The sequence below is a fragment of the Alosa pseudoharengus genome, unplaced genomic scaffold (genome assembly GCF_046254945.1).
Source record: "Alosa pseudoharengus isolate Yale_2024_CS ecotype anadromous, Long Island Sound unplaced genomic scaffold, YU_APseudo_1.1 YU_APseudo_1.1_scf_40, whole genome shotgun sequence".
In the NCBI taxonomy this organism is placed as follows: domain Eukaryota; kingdom Metazoa; phylum Chordata; class Actinopteri; order Clupeiformes; family Clupeidae; genus Alosa; species Alosa pseudoharengus.
The window spans coordinates 25680-46092 of NW_027468775.1; the positions used below are offsets into that span (position 1 = coordinate 25680).

The following is a 20413-nucleotide window of genomic DNA, read 5'->3' on the forward strand; positions in this document are numbered from 1 at the left end:
TGGATATGTGTGTTTGCGTGTTAAGTATTGTGTGCGTTTGTGCGTAATGGATATGTGTGTTTGCGTGTTAAGTATTGTGTGCGTTTTTGTGTAATGGATATGTGTGTTTGCGTGTAAAGTATTGTGTACGTTTGCGCGTAATGGATACGTATGTTTGCGTGTAAAGTATTGTGTGCACATACAGTACAGTATATGTGTGTGTGCGTTTAAACTCTCACAGCAGTTTCTTTCGTCGCTCTTGTCCATGCAGTCCACATCTCCGTCACATATCCAGGAGTGGGGGATGCAGCGCACGATGTCGCAGTGGAAGAAACTTCCACTACATGTCCGGGCAACGTTACCTGAGGAGACGGGAGGAGTTGGTACAGTAAGGTCGAAAGTAAGTAGTGTGAAGTTAATGAGATTTAGCCAACACTTTTGTCCAAATCATACTAATACTTAATTAAAATTATAATTATTATTAATAATAATAATAATACTCTCCCCCCGTATTGTGTTTGATGTCAATATTGACAATATTGTAGCGTTCATGAAGGATGCAGACACCAAGGCTGTCTTTGTGTTAAGTTTATTGGCACAAATACCTTCGGAATACAACAAGAGAAATTATATTAACCAATCTAGCATGCTCACAATGCAGACACAGACCCAGCTGATGAGAAACACATAGCAACACATAGCAACACATTGTGACATGGGAACATTCAGTCATTCATTCCGGAACACTCTGCTTCATCCACTCACTCATTCATTCCGGAACACTCTGTTTCCTTCTCCACCGACTAGCCACATGCATGAATATGAGCGCAAGATGGTGATGGTGTGTGGTAGTGTATGTCTGAGTGTGTGGTAGTGTATGTCTGAGTGTGTGGTAGTGTATGTCTGAGTGTGTGGTAGTGTATGTCTGAGTGTGTGGTAGTGTATGTCGGAGTGTGTGGTAGTGTATGTCGGAGTGTGTGGTAGTGTATGTCGGAGTGTGTGGTAGTGTATGTCGGAGTGTGTGGTAGTGTATGTCGGAGTGTGTGGTAGTGTATGTCGGAGTGTGAGGTAGTGTATGTCGGAGTGTGTGGTAGTGTATGTCGGAGTGAGACAAAAAAGAGAGAGAGAGTAGCAGACAGACAGACAGACAGACAGACAGAGACTCACTGCAGTTGGCCTCGTCCCTCTTGTCAGAACAGTCGACTAATCCATCACAGACCCAGGAGGAGGGAACACAACGTCCGTCTCCACAGCTGAACTCCTCTCTCTTACAACCTGACACACAGACAGACAGAAATACAGAAAGATAGACATAAACACAGTTAGACAGTCAGACAGACAGATAGACAAACACATAGATAGACAGAAACAGTTAGACAGACACACAGAGACAGAGTCAGACAGAGAGACAGACAGAAAAATAGACAGAAACACAGCCAGACAGACAGACAGACATGCAGACACACCGAGGCACACACACACACACACACACACACACACACACACACACACACAGGATTGACAGAAACACAGACAGACACACAGATAGACAGACAGAACGACAGACAGACAGTGGGAGGGGGACAGTTTGACCAGGACAGTAACGTCAATGTTTATATTGGTATAATTAATGAACTAACTAAAACATGTTTTATTGGTCCAGAGCAGGGAATTAATAAATATGTCAATTCTTCTTTTTTTTTTTAATAATAATAATTTCATATAGTGTAAATATATGTGTGCAGGAAGAGAGAAACAGGTGTAGAGGAATATAGCACTCTTAAAGAGACACAGACACAAATTCAGTGGAACTCTCACTGCAGCTTCTTAAAGAGACACAGACGCTAATTCAGTGGAACGCTCACTGCAGCTTCTTAAAGAGACACAGACGCAAATTCAGTGGAACGCTCACTGCAGCTTCTTAAAGAGACACAGACGCAAATTCAGTGGAACGCTCACTACAGTTTCTTAAAGAGACACAGACGCAAATTCAGTGGAACACTCACTACAGTTTCTTAAAGAGACACAGACGCAAATTCAGTGGAACACTCACTGCAGTTTCTTAAAGAGACACAGACGCAAATTCAGTGGAACACTCACTACAGTTTCTTAAAGAGACACAGACGCAAATTCAGTGGAACGCTCACTGCAGTTTCTTAAAGAGACAGAGACACTAATTTAGTGGAACGCTCACTGCAGCTTCTTAAAGAGACACAGACGCAAATTCAGTGGAACGCTCACTGCAGTTTCTTAAAGAGACACAGACGCAAATTCAGTGGAACGCTCACTGCAGCTTCTTAAAGAGACAGAGACACTAATTTAGTGGAACACTCACTGCAGTTTCTTTCGTCGCTCATGTCGGCACACTCCACCAGTCCGTTGCAGACATCTGACGAGTCGATGCACCTCCCGTCTCCGCATTGGAACGTGTTTGGGGAACAGGTGGGGGCAGCTTGCACAACCTGTACACTGGCTGGAGGTGTGAAAAATAAATCAAGGTAACATTAAATATTTATTTTATTGTCTATTACTGTAAGTTGATGTATCACACAACATGACATTTTGGAAAAGTGCTAAATTGACAATTCTTTAGAGGATCAAAAAGTTTACCATTAGTCCATTTAATTGTTGCATGTCACATTTCAATGGAGGAGGGTGATATAAAATATTTTAAAATGTCTGTATACAGATGAAACTTAATTATATACTAAACATTTATTTTCAGTGATGTTCCTCATTGAAGTTATCTTTTCGCCTAGACAAAAGGCTTAATCCATGTACAGACAACTGGCAAATAGGATTTAAAAAAAAAAACCAAAATAGCCATGTTTACAAGGACACTTATATTCAGATTAGAAACAGAATAACGGCTCAACCCTCAATCAGAATTAAAGTTCCTGATCCGATCAGAATTTTAATTGGAATGAAAGAGGTGGTGTAGTCTGCTCCTATTCCAAATGAACACCCATGTATACCATCATTTGGATTGACTGCTGTATCTTCTCAAGGAAAAGTAGGCAACAGCGGCTATTCCGATCAAATATTCTATAGTGTTTGAGAGCACCTGATCGGAATAGAACGTACCACATGTAAACAGACGGCACAAACTTTTCATATTTTCAATAGTTTAACTCATTGAGTGCCAAAAACGTAATATTACGTTTTTCCTTCCCATGCGTTGAGTGCCAAAACCGTAATATTATGTTTTTAGCTTTTTTTTAAATTACGAAACTAGACACTCTAACACACCTTATATGTGATTTTGGGAACTCTGTGATCGTGAAACTCATGAAAACGCACAATCTGGACATTTTATCTAGACATTTTATCATAACTCGGTTGCCGCATAACTCGGTTTGCCGCTTTGGGTCGAATCAGTGACGCATGCACGTCAGGTCAAAATCAGGCCATTTTCGTGGGTCCATCATCTAGGTGGCAGTCTCGCCAGGTCTCGCTGATCACTTCCCGGAAGGTTTACACAAGTAAGTAACAGGCAACACTTCATATTTCATGAAAGACGTTATATCTCCATTTCTAGAAAAAAACAGCGATTTTGATGAAAACTGGCCACTGTTTAGCTTGGGATTTATCGGAACGGAGGTGTGTAGAAATACACGGTTTGCACCCACCGTGAGCTTAAAGTCTCACCTTTTAATCAAGCTATTGTATGTGTTCATAGCTATAACACAGAATATGCTGTGGCTGTACAAAAATCATCAACAATGGTCTAGATTGCTGGCACTCTAGGACAAAGCTCCCGAAAACAGCTTGGCATTCAATGAGTTAATCGGAATGACAAAAAAAACTGGCCATGTAAATGTGGCTAATGACAAATTCACTAGTGTGATAAAGGATGTGGTTCTTTTAAGTCACCTGTAAAATCATAATGTGTTTGTTCTTTGTGTGTATATGTCCATGTGTGTTTGTGTGTGTGTGTATGTTAATGTGTTTTTATATATTACGTTGATAATGTTATATTTTAGATGATATGTGTTGTGCGTTGTGTACCTGCTATCTTGCCCAGCTCTCTCTCATAAAAGAGATTCTTAGTCTCAATGAGACTTCCTGGTAAAATAAAGGAAAAAATAAATGTATAAAAATAAATAACTCCATAAAGGTCTTACCTGAAAACGCAAAAAGAAAGAAACACACATAGCCCTTCATTCTGGATGTAGGGTCCACATGGGTGTCCTGACTGCCCTCCTCATACAGCTGGGATTCCCACACTGTCCGTCCCTAACAGTGTAGAGGAGACGAGACGAGAGGAGAGGAGAGGAGGAGAGGAGAGGTCTGTCTGTCACAACACACAGAGCGTGTTTGCCTTTTCATTCTGCTTGTGGTTTGCAGTTCTATTTTCACCCTCACTAAAGTGACACTCTCACCGGTGTCACAAATCATAATCAGGGAGACGGGATGGAGGGCTGAGAGAGAGAGAGAGAGAGAGAGAGAGGCTGTGTGTGTGAGTGAGTGACAGAGAGAGAAGGGAGAGAATGAAAGAGGGAGAAAGAGAAAGAGTGAGAAGATTATGTGAGTGTGAGTGAGTGAGAGAGAGAGGGAAGAGAGAGTGTGAGAGAATAAAGGAGAAGACAGAGAGGGAGAGGAGGGAAAATACAGAGGGATGAGCAACATAGAGGGTAATTATGGCTTCCCAGAATTTAAACCAGAATGATGTGACACAACAGCAGCTCTGCCTTGTGATGCTGCCTCTATTGTCTCTTGTTTTAATGTGACACACACACACACACACACACACACAGAGAAACAACCATGACAAAGAATCATACACAGTTGTGCAAACACACAAACACATACGCATGCACGCATGCACACACATGCACACATAAATTGACAAGTGTTTTTTTTAACAATCAAACCACGAACCACGAAGACATGGTTGAAAACACATCATCTGATGCTCTTGGCAGAGCTGTTCAGTCTCCTGAGTGGAGTTATAATTCAGCAACAGAGGAAAATGGATTTTCTTGTCTCGCAAGAAATAAATCAGCTCTTACTGAGACCTCAAGTGTTTTGGTTGGCCATTGTGTGGGTTTGATCCGATACTGGTGTTAAATCAATACTCTTAAATCGGTACCGGTGCCTGAACCAGTACTACAGTAAAATGATGGTCCACAACATTGAATTTCTTTTCATGATTATATTTTTAGCCATTCTTTGTTTTGACAATACAAATGGAAGGCGGAATGGGTCCGTGTAACTCTTTGCACTTCTGTGTTCTATTTGCAGAATTCACATGAAAAAATATAAAAATAGGCTTAAAAATCCGCCTGAAGTTGTTCGTGATTTTGACTTATTGCTTTAGAGATTAATAAATAAAACTTTGCCGATTTTTGGGAGATGGGACGTTTGTTGACAGGGGCCAGTTAAATATTTTTATTAGCCTATTTTTGCCCTACATGCTCCAATAGCGCAAAAAAAAAGTGCCTGTTAGGCTGTTTCATTAGCCCATAGAGAACCTATATTGTGATGTTGAGAGGTGTGAGATAAAAAATAAAGCACTTTAATTGAAATTATTTAGCTTGTGTGTGATTTATCGCAGGCACGGGTTGGGTAACGGGCCAAATATTAACGAGTCGGGCTGGTGCCACTGCCAGGGCCGCGACTCCAAAAGGTGGGCAGGGGTGGCCCCGGTCACCACAACATAGATTCAGGCCACCCCGTTCTGGGGTGCGTTTCCCAAAACCATAGTTGCTAACCTGTTAGCAACTTAGTTGGTTGGCAATTGGAAATTGCATTGCAAACAACAAAGTTGCTAACTTAACTATGGTTTTGGGAAACGGGCCCCTGTACATTAAGACGATCCTGAGTAATCTGGCTTTGAAATTGAAGCAAATGTCTACATGTTATCCAACTTTGGGCTGAAATTCAAATATATTCTGAGCAGCCCAAAATAATGAACTTGCTTTCAGAATCAAAGAATCAAAAGTTGGTCATGGCATGTACAGATCAACTGTGCTTTTGAATAGATATTTCTACCAGCATGCTTCAAGTGACATGGATGCAGACACAAAGTAGATCTCAGTACAAATTTCAAGTTTTTGCCTGAAATTGCACTGTGCCTATTTACAAGGGCATTGTTCCCACCTCTTTTGGGGCCTACTATCAAATGTTGTACCTCTATAGAAAGCTGAGAACCTGTAGTTTTCGTAGGAAACAGTCAAAATAACTGTGTGATGTACTCACACAGAGTTACAGAGGCTAGAATATAGTTTTTTCTTTCTGCCGGATTACAAGCATCTCTGAACTGACCACATTTAAGCCCTCTGGGTCACTTGATATCCCTTAGAAACACAACTGAGCCGTAGCACCAGGTCTTGTGAGGCTGTGTGCAAAAGTAGATCAATATAGAATGAAAATATGAGTGCTTTAGACCATTATTTGCCAAGGTATGCTCATGCGTTTTGTAAAATGCCTATGGAAACTCCCCATAGGACTTTTTGTTATCCAAAATGCATACTGACACTCAAATGCTTACTGCACATGAACCCCTTTGTGTAGAAGCATAATCCTGGTTTCAAATGAAAGGTAACACTTTGAGGTTTCTTGTGGAATATTTAGATTGTATGTCAGGTGTTCTGATATAGACTGACAACACAAAATATGGAATAATTACAAAAGAGTCTCTATTTTTGCATTTACTTTGTTGGTTCAATGAGTGTGTATAAGATAAACTATACATCTGTACAACTAATATTGGATAATACAACATGAAGATTCAATTTCTATGGATTCTTGTGAATATTTCAGTACCCAATATGTTGCATCTACTTATGGTGCTGCAGCTACACTGCAGCCAGAAGTCATAGCACCAAAAGCGGAGGAGGGGGAGGGGGGGCATTTTGGATCAAATTTAATTGAGACATAATAAAATGAATCTGAAAATGTAAAGCACTATACAGATTGTACATGAAAAAAGTTGTCATTTTTGGATTCCCAAGAGCCAAAGCTTTGAAATGGTGTATAACATTACCATGCTACATAGCAATATGGTGCATACAATTGATTTAGAATGTTGGGGGGAGGTGGGGGAAGGGGGTAACCGTCCCGTCGGCGGGATATGAGGTTTAAATATAAAGGCTGATATAAGATATATGCAATCATGATCACATCATATTTTCCCAGATATGGGTAGCCTAACCCTAGACTGTACTGGAACATGTTTTGCCTAACATCTGAAGAGCTCTTTTCCAAAATGCTATAAATCTATTTTTGTAAACATTAATTGATTTGATTGTCATATGATTTAATTGTGTTCTTCAGGTAATACCAAATAAAAGTGCAGTTGTGTTGTTTTGTAAATAACAATTACCCAATTACAGTTCTGAAAACAAAATAATATAAAATAAAAGATTTAGGCCTATGAAAATACGGTTTTGGTGTACCACACCAAGATTTGCAATTGCCTCCCCTACCCACCCCTGTTAAATTTTTCTCGTGGCGCCACTGGTGGGTGCGGATTTAATTTTGATATTATCACGGGTGACGGGTCGGATCTGATGCTGAACTTTGCGGGTGTGGATGTGGGCGGGTCTCCAAAAATGGACCCGTGCAGGACTCTGCCCCAGAGCTAACTTGCAATGCAACTTGTCAAAGGTAGAAAGGTAGTTAGCTTCAATTAACACCCGGATATGGGCAAAGATGGCAGCTTTGGTTCTTTGTTGTAGGCGAACTTCAGAGGTCTATTTATTTTGCACTCGCTCGTTATTGCCTCTAGGGGAACTATGGGTGTACTGCAACCACTTTCGATACAATGGGAGTTTTTCTCAGTCACTTTGGTGCTTTTCTCAGATCAGAATGAAAATTCTCATATAACTATCAGTTCAACCTCCACAACATTTAGTCATTTGTGCACATCATAGTAGCAATTTCTCCTTCCTCTGAACAAATTGCAAATGCTTTTGGACATGTATCAGTTGCTTTGTCATGTCAGTCAAAATGAACTATAGCCTACTTGCTGATGCTGAATAGTCGTTCCCAATAAAACGAAGTCTTCATTTCATTGCTTCATTACATTCAACATTGGTGAAGTAGTTATCACATTCTGTCACAATGCTGTAGAATTGCAAAGAGCATATACAGTAAATATGTGAACGTGATATGTGAGTACGTATTCAGTGTCTTGTACTCACTTACTCTCCTACTGTAACTACAGCAATTTCTAACTTTACTTTTCTACATGTAGTGTATAGTGCTGTCTTGAGCATGTTCAGATAGTGTCACCGAGTTCTGACCTTTTTTTGCATGAGAAAACACTGAGAGAATAAACTGACATAATGAAAACATGACAAAGCCATTTGACTATCTTGTTCATAAACGATGGTGTCAAGACTTCTCATTTTGATGACACTGGCAGTTTCATTGACATAAATACTTGCTGTTGAGGAATTAACTATCCATTTTGAGCAAGTGGCGTGCTTTTGCAGGTTATCCACTAGGTTTTGCAGTTTGCATTAACTGTTTTGAGAAATGCTCTAACTGCTGTGCAAATGTTATATTAATAGTGATGTGAGAAAAGCATCAAAGCGACTGAGAAAAACTCTCATAGGAAGTGAACAGGCTGTAAACAGGCTGTGGTAGAGATGTGGTGGCCTGAATTCGAAAGTAAAACGTCATCGAGATTTCTAGGATGGACCTTGTAGACTTTGTAGGTTTTGTAGACTTTTACATTCTTCCAGCACATGATTCTAATAACAGCCTTCCTATAATGGTAAGTAGGCTATTTGCTTCTTAAAATAATTTAGGCTTTGATTTTAAAAACACCTCATCCACTCTTATTTTCTGGGTTTTTAGAAAACAAGTGCGACATGGCACATAGTTAGCATCCGTTGAACATGTGGCTAATTTGTTGCTTGTGTAACTAAACTCGTGGATCTTCACAAGGTAGCTTATGGATGCATGTTTGCTTTAGGCCTACCAATAAACAGGAGTAGCCGAGTGAGTATCAGATCTGAGGCACGGGAAGATATTTTCGGCTGGGGGTGTGGGGGTCCACGGTCCATTTGCTGCCTGCATCTTTTTTGTTTTTGTTGTTTAGAAAGCGTTTTGCACAATGCCATAAGTCAGTGCTATCTCATAATAAGTAGGCACATCCCGCGCATAGCCTAACACTTTTTTTTAACAATTAGGCGCGAGTGGCTCTTTTGGGCAGTATGTGCGCACGGTAGGCTAGGCCTATAACTTGACACACGCACACCACAGAAAGATTTTTCATAGAAATTGATTCCTTTTAATTAATTTCAACATATTATTGATTGTAATAGTCCATGTTTCATTTCAATTTCAGAATAGCCTTCAAAGAGACTTATAGCCTGACGAGCCAGACCCACATTAAAATGTAGGGTCTGGGCACTCACAGTTCGCAGTGCTCAGTCCGAGGGGCGGGGTAATCAGTTGTCTTTCAAATTCCCTCTGCATGCAATAGGACAGCGGCAGCGCTATGAGTCCCATGCTTTTCCAACCAGCGGAGCTAGTTGGCTAGTTCAAACGTTTGCCAACTTAATAAAAGCTTAACTCGTGTCACACTGTTCGCCAACAGCAACATCCATCTTATTTGTTTCCAAGTAGCAGGGAATTCAAGCCAAACCGTTGCAACTCTGCCATCAATCATTATGTTAAGACCACCTAACGACTCTATACACGATTTCATTGGCCTGATTAAGTTTCGATTTCTGGAGCTCACAAGCCAACGGAGAGTTGCTAGACTGCCGCTAGGGGTGCGTCTAGATTTCTAGGCTAGGAGACATAACAATTTATTCTGAGTGCCATTCTCAATTTCACAACGTAGCTCATTTGGACCACCGTCATAGGTAGGCTATCCTCAGTGTCAAACACAATAAAGCATGTAGTCTTTAACTTATACAGGGAAAATGCACTAACTGGCAGAGATTAATAAAGCCATTGCAGCCCAATGTTGTAGTTAGGCAGGGCTGGACTGGCCGTACCGGTCCCGGTGGGCCGACGCACTTTTGGGCCGAATCGTAGAGGGTTTTTTTCTGGCAGCGCTGTCCCTTAAAGAGCTGCAGCGAGCACCGCCGTCTCGCTATCCGGAGAAATTATCTTTGGTCACCGCTTATTTACCAATTTCGGCTCCCATTGACTTCCATTCAACACATGTAAACAAAACATCAATTATGTGGTAAACTAACGCCGCTGACTTATGCCAGCAACCATTTCACTTTGATAATAAACTACATTTTGGTACAACATATATACAGCATATGTACATGTGTTGAATGGAATTCAATTGCAGCCGGAAATCGGTAAATAGCGGTGACCAAAGATTATTTCTCCGGATAGCGAGACGGCGCTCATTATGCCGCACACACACACATAAACACACATGCACACCCAGGCATGCAGACACATAAACACACACACATGCACAGATGCACACACACATGCACAGACGCACTCACACACAAACACACACATAAACACACCCAAACACACATAAAAACACACACACAAACACACACACACACACAAAGGCAAGCAGGCACACACACACACACACATACACAAAAACAATCACACACTATGCACACACTCATTTACATACACAAAAGTAGGACATGGAGATGGAGGCAAATAGACAAGCTTGATTTATTTTTGCGGACAGAATGTGCAGGACTGGGCAGCGGTCAAATTTTGTAGCACTCTGCAGTACATCTAGTTTTTAATGGATCCATGCCCAACTGGCGGCATTTGACTGGCATTCATGACATCTGGGAATATTAGTAACCACCCCTGTGATGATGTTTCTTCGACTGCGAGCATTCATGTGCCGTGCAGTCGAAATGTGTAAAGATGGACATAAACATGGATGGCACAACATAAGTTTAGACATACGCTCATTAATCTGAAATACATTTGCTTAAAAGCAATGGGACGTATGATTTTACATTTGACTTGTATTCATCACTTGAATCCTGACTTTGCTCTAACACTGCTGCGCAAAGCTCCTGTGGAGGGCTTGTTATGAGAAACGGTACCCATAACTATAAGATACCATTATACTGCCATTTTGTCCTCTTTCAGTGTGGATGCGGTCATGAGTGATCTGAGTAAAACTGAAGAGATGGCTGCAGGGGGATCATCTACTGGTGAGTCCATCACTCTGATACCCTAATGGAACAGTGTCCATCACTTTGATATGGAACATGTACATCACTCTGATACCCTAATGGACAGTGTTGGGCAGCCGTGGCCTACTGGTTAGCACTTCGGACCTGTAACCGGAGGGTTGCCTGTTCGAACCCCGACCAGTAGGCACGGCTGAAGTGCCATTGAGCAAGGCACCTAACCCCTCACTGCTCCCCGAGCGCCGCTGTTGATGCAGGCAGCTCACTGCGCCGGGATTAGTGTGTGCTTCACCTCACTGTGTGCTGTGTGTGTTTCACTAATTCACGGATTGGGATAAATGCAGAGACTAAATTTCCCTCAAGGGATCAAAAGAGTATATATACTTATACTTATACTTATACCATCACTTTGATACCCTAATGGAACATGTCCATCACTCAGATACCCTAATGGAATAGGGTCCACCACTCTGATACCCTAATGGAATAGTGTCCATCACTCTGATACCCTGATGGAAAGTGTTTATTTGTTTTCAAGTTATTTTTCCTGTCGTGAATAGTCGATACAGCAGTGTGAATCTATTATTGTTTCATTACTATTTTGCAAATATGTCTGGGGAGCTCAAGCATTTTCTGAAAGCGTGTGTGTGTGTGTGTGTGTGTGTGTGTGTGTGTGTGTGTGTGTGTGTTGTCTCCCTGTGTTGTCTATTATTGTTTCATTACTATTTTACAAATATGTCGGGTGTTTTCTTAAAGCTTGACAGTGTGTATTGTCTCCCTGTGTTGTCTCATGATCAGGTGATATCTCCAATCTCTCCGACTTGAGGATTGTGCTGCTGGGGAACAGAGAAGCTGGGAAGAGTTCAGCAGGAAACACCATCCTGGGCAGAGAGGAGTTTGACCCTGATGTGAGAACACTGCAGTGTATGAAGAGACAGGGAGAGGTAGCAGGGAGACAGGTCACTGTGGTGGACACTCCAGGATGGATGAAATATAATGAATATTTTTATAAGGACTCTCCTAACCTCCTTAAACAGCAGATTGTTCTCAGTGTGACTCTGTGTCCTCCAGGACCTCATGCCTTTCTGCTGGTCATCCATGAGAACATGACCTTCACAGAGGCAGAGAGAGATGCCACATCAAACCACCTGAGTCTTCTGGGCCATGGAGCCTGGAAACACTCTCTAGTTCTGTTCATTCAGGAGACTCCTGCAGAAGAGAAAGCCTTTGAGGTTAAAGGGAAAATGCTCCAGCAGCTTGTAGAGAGATGTGGGAAAAGATATCATGTCCTCAACATCAAGAACAAGGATGATACGCAAATCACAGAGCTGCTGGAGAAGATAGAAGAGATGGTGGGAAGAAACAGTGGCCGTCACTATGAAATAAACAGAGAAATAATACAGAAGGTTGAAGAGAAGAGGACAGAAGAAGAGAGGAGAGCAGAGGAGAGAAGAAAGAAAGTCCAGAGACTGAGTGAGTAAAATTATGTAACAATTTGTAGAAATGAGTCTTTGCTGCTAAACTCAATAGTCAAAGGAAAGATTCAGATTGTCCAAAGAATGTACATCATAACTTTTCCAAATTGTTAGATTTTTGTGTGACTAGATCATTCAAGATTACATTGTGTTGTCTGAACAGAGCTATTTAGATGAAGTGTACAGTAAAAACATGTAGAGAAAACTTGTGGATAGAATATCTCAATTCTACAGATACAAAGGTGTAAATCAGATGTAAACACAGATGCACACACACACACACACACACACACTAAAGTTCTCCATTTACTCTTGCAGGAGGTGCACTGCTTCCAGAACTCAGAATTGTGCTGCTGGGATTTAAAGATGCTGGGAAGAGTTCATCAGGAAACACTATCCTGGGCAGAGAGGAGTTTCAGCCTGGACAGAGATCTGCTGTTTGTGTGAAGAGACAGGGAGAAGTAGCAGGCAGACAGGTCACTGTGGTGGAGGCACCTGGATGGAATGGCCATTCAGTGAACAGCCCTGAGATGGTCAGAAAAGAGATTCTGCTCAGTCAGAGATTGTGTGATCAGGGTCCCCAATGTTTTTGTTTAGTCATAAGAGTGGATTTTGCTTTCACAGAGAAACACAAGGCATCCGTTCAGAAACATATATTTCTTCTCAGTGAGAAAGTGTGGTGTCACACCATGGTGCTGTTTACTCATGGAGATTGGCTGGGAGATACAACCATTGAGCAGTACATTGAGAGTGAAGAAGCCCTACAGACTCTAGTAGAGAAATGTGGGAACAGATATCATGTCCTCAACAATCATAATAGAGATGATGACATGCAGGTCACACAGCTGCTGGAGAAGATAGAAGAAATGGTAGCAATGAATAAGAGCTCTTACTTTAAAATGAGTGAAGATCTTTTACAAAACTTAAAGGAGCAGACGAAGACGGAGAAAATCAGAGCAGAGAAGAGGATGATGAAGGTGAAGAAACAAAGACAAGACCTCAGGGCATCACTGGGTGAGTAACAGCTCCAAGCTGCAAGCACCAAATTGACTATTGTAAAGAGAATGTGAAGAGAATATTTAATATTGTTTAAGCAGCTCCAAGCTGCAAGCACCAAGGCCAGAGTAGCTGGATTCAAAGCAGAAAGACAACGTGGAGAGATCCACCAGAGTCATTGTACTATTATTTTTATGATAGAACTTTATCCTGTTAATGTGTTGAATAAGTAAGTAAAGTTGTTGAACCCCAGCTGAATCTGGCATTGTATATCACTATTTTGATAATTTGACTTTTAAAAAGAGAATGTATGGTAGACATTTAACATCGTTTAAGCATCACATCATAACATGTTGACTGATAAAACATGTATTATATTTCTCTTTTTCCCTAAAAGATCAAATACATCAGTTATCTCTGAGGATAGTTCTTCTGGGATTCAAGGATGCTGGCAAGTCTTCAACAGGGAACACCATCCTGGGCAAAGATGTGTTTGAGTTGTGCTCTACATCAAAGTGTGAGAAAAGAGAGGGGGAGGTGGCAGGGAGGCAGGTCACTGTGGTCGACACTCCAAGCTGGTATTGGAGAAATGGCACGGCTGAAGCTCCTGAATTCATCAAACAGGAAACTGTGCTGAGTGTGTCCTTGTGTGATCCTGGACCCCATGCTCTCCTACTGCTCATACGTATTGATATCTGTTTCAATAGTCAATACAGACAAGAAGTGCAGCAATATTTGAAACTTTTCAGTGGGGATATCTGGAGTCACACCATGGTGCTGTTTACCTGTGGAGACTGCCTGGGAGACACAACCATTGAGCAGTGCATTGAGAGTGAAGAACACCTCAGATATCTGGTAGAGAAATGTGGGAACAGATATCATGTTCTCAACAATAAGAATAGGACAGGCGATCAGGTCACAGAGCTTCTGGAGAAGATAGAAGAGATGGTAGCAGGAAACAAAAACTGTCACTTTGAGATGGACAGAAAGAGACTGGAGGAAGTGAAGGAGAGGAGGGAGAAAGAAGAAGAGAGAGCAACAGAGAGACTGATGAAGGTGAAGAAGCAAAGACAACACCTCCAGTCTCGTGAGCGTGAGTATTAAACAATCTTCATCTATAGCTTATGAAACATCAAATTAAATATAAGAATATGAATTCTTACGGCCATACAACAGTGAAATTAGTAAAATAGTAAGTAAAATAGGCCTAGAGGAATTTAAGCAGCACTATTGTTAGGCTTGTTTTTATCTGCGTGTTATTTTTGGTTTCATCTTCAAATTCATTTTGATATCATGTGCATAACATGTAAACACGTGCCGTTCCCACTAACAACACCCCAGCTCCATGAAGTCACTTGTCAACCCATACAGTCTCCTTCCGCTTCAGCCACAGCCAGTGACTGTTTCTTCGACGGTCTTCCACTGAGCCTGTCTTCTAATTCCAACCACCTTTAGTAGCCTTGTGGTGGAGCTACAAAGCCCCTGCAGTCGACTTCCACTGGACTCATGTTTACCTTCTAGCCCCGGTCGTCTGCTTCTGCAGCCATGTTTGAATATCGTAACCTTTTCCTTTCAAATGCCTTATTGATGGCTTCCCCCTCAAGGGACTGTCAGCTCCACTATGAAGACACGTCGACAGGATTTGGACCAAAGGACCTGGTCTGGCCAGGGCCGGTGCTACCATTAGGTAATTGCCTGGGGCCTCAGCCACCAGGGGGCCTTGTCATCCCCATTTCCTATTTCATGTTTTTTTTTTATTATTATTATTATTATGACAATTATTATTAATTGTCATTGCACATGACTACATACCTAGCCTAAACGAACAGATGCATACCGAGGGTGGAAATTAGCACCCGGTTAAATCACGCTGATTTGAGTCGCCTGGCAGCATATGGCGCAGCGCTTTACTTTTTGGACACTACAATTAAGAAACTGCCGCTATGCTCTCGTGTGCCACTGCTACGATTATGTAAGGATGACTGCATAGCGAGATCTGTGTATCTGATGTATTTTTACAGGCTAATATTCTCACGCAAATAGTTGAAGTCACCCGCATAGGCCTAAGTACTGCCCGATGCATTCAACCTTCAGGGAACACGCTGCTACAGTATTTAGATGAAGCAGACAGACACAAAGTGCGGCCACCCATTATTTTCTGTTGAACTACTTGCTAGTAGCCTGGGCCTACTCATCACACAGATATCCCATGAAACAGCGTTTTATCAGCTTTTAAACGATGCTAGCCGCTATATTTGCCGTGATAAATAGTTTGCGGTGAAAATTAATTTTCAAGAAATGTAATTACTCAGCATAGCCTACAGCTGCACCCATCTCAATTCATCTCTGTGGAATATCTCAAGAACACTCAACATAGGACAAGCCATATATCAGAATAAACAGCAGAACTTACTGAACACAATCGTGTAATGCATTCCCCTGTACAGTTAGCCATTCCAGAGTAATCTGGTTTTGAAATGGTCTCCAATTTTGGCCTTTAAGTTTCTTAAAACTGACCTGTACTTAAATCACCTGATATCTGTAAATATTAAAATCAGAGAATACACAGCCCACGGCTAAGAGTTTGTCCATGCATGTAGCCATACTGATTTATTTTCACAAAATGCTAAGCATGTATTAAAGTTTCTTAAAACTGAGCTATTATAATAGGCCTACTCAAATAGGTCAATGCATGATTTTTAACAGGCCAAATAAAAAATATATAGCCTAGATATCTGTAAATATTAAAAACAGATGATGTAGGCTATAGTAGGCTATAGGCTAAGATAAAGTTGGATATCTGAAGAACTCATACCAATGGATTGTGTCTTAAAGGAGCCACACCACTTGTATGACTGTCAATGCTGTTCTGTTGAGTTTTAGTTTTGTTGCTATACTCTGGTTTATTGGTGTTTTATGCCCCCAGTGTTGTCTTCAAGGCAGCGCTGCCTGGAAGGAGCTAGGGTTAGGCCTGGGTTAAGGTTAGGGTTATGTTTAGGATAAGGTGCCTTTAAGTCAGCGGTGGCAGCGCTGCCTGGAAGACAATGTTGGGGGCATAAAACACCATCAAGCTATACTCTGCATAAAGGATAGACCAATTATGAATTCTGTCCAAAATTGGTCGTAGGTTTAGAAAAAAGTCAGCACATTTGAATCATATCACAATAATATTGATAACCGTGATCATTTTGGTCAAAATGTCACTGTCTAGTGACTGGTAAAAAGGTTTGAGTGACTGGTAGATTTTAGAATCCACCAGGCACAGTTGAAGGTGGAAAAAAATAATAAAAAAATTTATCCGTGATACATCGCCTCACTCACACAAATTCTAAATAGTCTTTTGCCCAGGTCCTCCCATGTTCCTAAAACCGCCCCCTGGGTCTGGGCAGTTTGGTCGCTGCAATTTCAGGTGGGAAGGTGAGCCTCTGACTTAGGTCTACCCGCATTTCCCAGTCTGCGTTCAGTGGGCATGAGTCTCGAGTAAGTTGTAATCTCACCAGAAGTTGCTGTAGATCTAAAGAACATTTACTTCCGTGCTTTAACATGGTCTGCTACTACATAAGCGAGTCATTACTTTTATAATTCAAGTTTGCCATCATTGTGAGAAGTTCCTACATTTAGTTAGTTAGTTAGTTTATTAGTTGTCCCCTTCTTTTTCACATTTTCCATACCACTTTTCATCCTACATGGTCACAAGCACAGGATGGCACATACATGGTCACAGACATAGGAATGACACATACAGACATACATACATCGTTGATGGTGCAGCCTGCCATTATGCCTATCTCCAAGTGCTGCCAGGCAGTTTTACTTGCCTGAGTTGTAATGCAGAACTGGAGGTCCTGGAAATAGGCTTTGACCAGCCTTGTGATGCCCTCTGGGACTTGGAAGAAGTTGAAGGCTGCCCACAGCACCTCATGAGTAACTGACCCGAAGGCATTGACAAGGTCTAAGAAAGCCACATGCAAATCTTTCTTTTCCTTCTTGCCTGTTTGTACCTAGTGCCAGATGGCATTTGCGTGTTCCAGGCATCCTGACAAATCACTTATCCCTGCCTTCTGCACTGAGGTGTCGACATAGTTGTTCTTTTGCAGGAATGCTGAGAGTCTTTGTGCCACAACACTGAAGATTTTCTTTCCTTCCACATTCAGTAAACTGATCTGGCGGAATTGGGGGATAGTTGAGGAGTTCTTCCCTTTGGGAATCAGAATCCTGGCACCTGGAGCGTTCTTATAGAGCCTATATGGAACACCGTTGGGCCCAGGGGCTGATGCTGTATTTGCCCGCTTTACTGTGTTCTCAACTTAGCTGGATGTTGCACTATAGTTCTGTTTTCCGGGGCGTAAGTCCCCGTGAAAATGAAAGAAAAGTTTACACATCAGGCCATTGTTAGCTGTATCGCCAAAGATGCACCAACATTTAGCAGTGCCAGTGGGGCTGTAAGTGGTGTGTACAAGGTGTACATGCACTTTAGGTGGTTAGCTCACTAGATTTAAATCAAAACTCCTTACTGCTGCTTAAAGCACCACAAAGTTCTTAAGATAGCATGGTCATATAATGTGAAATATATTTACAGTATATATTCTTTTCAGCAGGGAATTCATCCCCGCAGTCAGAGTTCAGAGTTGTGTTGCTGGGATACAGAAATGCTGGGAAGAGTTCATCAGGAAACACCATTCTGGGCAGAGAGGAGTTTGACCTGAACAGAAGAACAGCTCAGTGTGTGAAGAGACAGGGAGAAGTAGCAGGCAGACAGGTCACTGTAATCGAGGCTCCAGGATGGTGGAAAAATGAAAAGCTCATAAACACTCCTGAGCTCACTAAACAGGAGATTGTGCTCAGTGTGTCTCTGTGTCCTCCAAGACCACATGCTGTCCTACTTGTCATAGAGATTGAACGTTCTTTCACATTTGAAGAAAGAATAACTATTCAGGAACACCTCGAGCTTCTCGGTGGTGTTGTCTGGAGTCACACCATGGTGCTGTTTACCCGTGGAGACTGGCTGGGAAACACAACTATTGAGCAGTACATTGAGAGTGAAGAGGCACTGCCGTCTCTAGTTGAGAAATGTGGGAACAGATATCATGTCCTCAACAATAAGAATAGGACAGGCGATCAGGTCACAGAGCTGCTGGAGAAGATAGAAGAGATGGTAGCAGGAAACAGAAACTGTCACTTTGAGATGGACAGCAAGAGCCTGGAAGAAACACAGGAAAGGAGAAATGAAGAACAGAGAGCAACAGAGAGACTGATGAAGGTGAAGAAGCAAAGACAACACCTCCAGTCACTCAAGTGTGAGTTGTATTGTATTTTCTGTTTTGTAAAAAAAAACATAGCTTTTTCATAGCAAAAATAAACGTTCAACTATCTTCATCACTAGCTTATGAAACGTTGGATCAAATAAATCATAATATTAATTCTTATGGTAATGGACAAAATTAGTAAAATAGTAAAGTTATGAAACAACACTATGCATTTGCTTTACACTTGATTGCCTAGTTTTTATGTGCCTGTTATTTTTGGTCTTTGGTATTCTTGAAATTCATTTTGATATAATTTGCATCACATGTAAACACATATGCCGTTCCCACTAACCATCCAAGATGTGCAATATAGTTCAGTGTTCCGGGGCATTAGTCCCCATGAAAATGAAAGAAAAGTTTACACATCAGGCCATTGTCAGCTGTATCGCCAAAGATGCAGCAACATTTAGCAGTACCAGTGGGGCTGTAAGTGGTGTGTACAAGGTGTACATGCACTTTAGGTGGTCAGCTCACTAGATTTAAACCAAAACTATTTACTGCTGCATAAAGTCCACAAAGTTTGTAAGATAACGTGGTCATGTTTATATATTCTTTTCAGCAGGGAATTCGTCACCACGGTTACAGTTCAGAGTTGTGCTGCTGGGACACAGATATGCTGGGAAGAGTTCATCAGGAAACACCATCCTGGGCAGAGAGGAGTTTGACCTGAAGAGAAGAACAGCTCAGTGTGTGAAGAGACAGGGAGAAGTAGCAGGCAGACAGGTCACTGTAGTCGAGGCTCCAGGATGGTGGATTAATTTCAACCTCAAAACCACTCCTGAGCTCACTAAACAGGAGATTGTGCTCAGTGTGTCTCTGTGTCCTCCAGGACCTCACATTCTCTTACTGCTTATAAAAGTAGCTAATTCTTACATGCAGGATGTCATTAGAAACATCCAAGAACATGTGGAGATTCTCAGTGACAGAGTCTGGAGTCACACTATGGTGCTGTTTACCCGTGGAGACTGGCTGGGAAACACAACCATTGAGCAGTACATTGAGAGTGAAGAACACCTCAGATATCTGGTAGAGAAATGTGGAAACAGATATCATGTTCTCAACAATGAGGACAAAAGTGACAGAACACAGATCACAGAGCTGATGGAGAAGATGGAGGAAATTATCTCTGGAAACGGGGGCCGTCATTATGAGATGGACAGAGAGAGACTCCAGGAAATGAAGGAGAGAAGAAAACAACAGACGCAGAGAGCAGAGGACAGACGGATGTGTGACTACAGGCAGATATCTGCTTTTCGATTCTCACAAGGTGAGTTTATTCATTTTTATTGTGTTGTAATGTATATGGTAATATTATATTTTAAATGTTATTAGTATTGTAATATTAAATTAATATTACCATTATTAGTATGTTTCATTCCTCAGTGGGTCCTGTTTGTAGCTATTTAAATCAATAGTCTCAAGTGTGGAGCATGGGTGCCCCCTGTTGGACAAAAAGATCACTGCTGTCAGTGTTGTCCAGTAGGGGGCAGTTTTGACATTCAATTGTTGCTGCCGTGTTTGTTGCCAAGGGCCAACTTGACAACAACATGACTTCTAT

At 41.6% G+C, this 20413-nt stretch overlaps 1 protein-coding gene across 1 annotated transcript in view; it reads left to right on the forward strand.

Moving 5' to 3' along the window:
• Positions 1-8618: 8618 nt before the first annotated feature.
• Positions 8619-20413, forward strand: part of LOC143103419 (uncharacterized) — a 46619-nt gene continuing 34824 nt past the window's right edge. The window contains exons 1-7 of the mRNA XM_076267201.1: positions 8619-8704; positions 11035-11099; positions 11877-12551; positions 12872-13567; positions 13947-14642; positions 18145-18846; positions 19418-20122. Of these exons, the coding sequence (XP_076123316.1) occupies positions 11048-11099; positions 11877-12551; positions 12872-13567; positions 13947-14642; positions 18145-18846; positions 19418-20122 (3526 nt within the window). The 5' untranslated portion in view covers positions 8619-8704; positions 11035-11047. The remainder of the gene's footprint in view (positions 8705-11034; positions 11100-11876; positions 12552-12871; positions 13568-13946; positions 14643-18144; positions 18847-19417; positions 20123-20413) is intronic.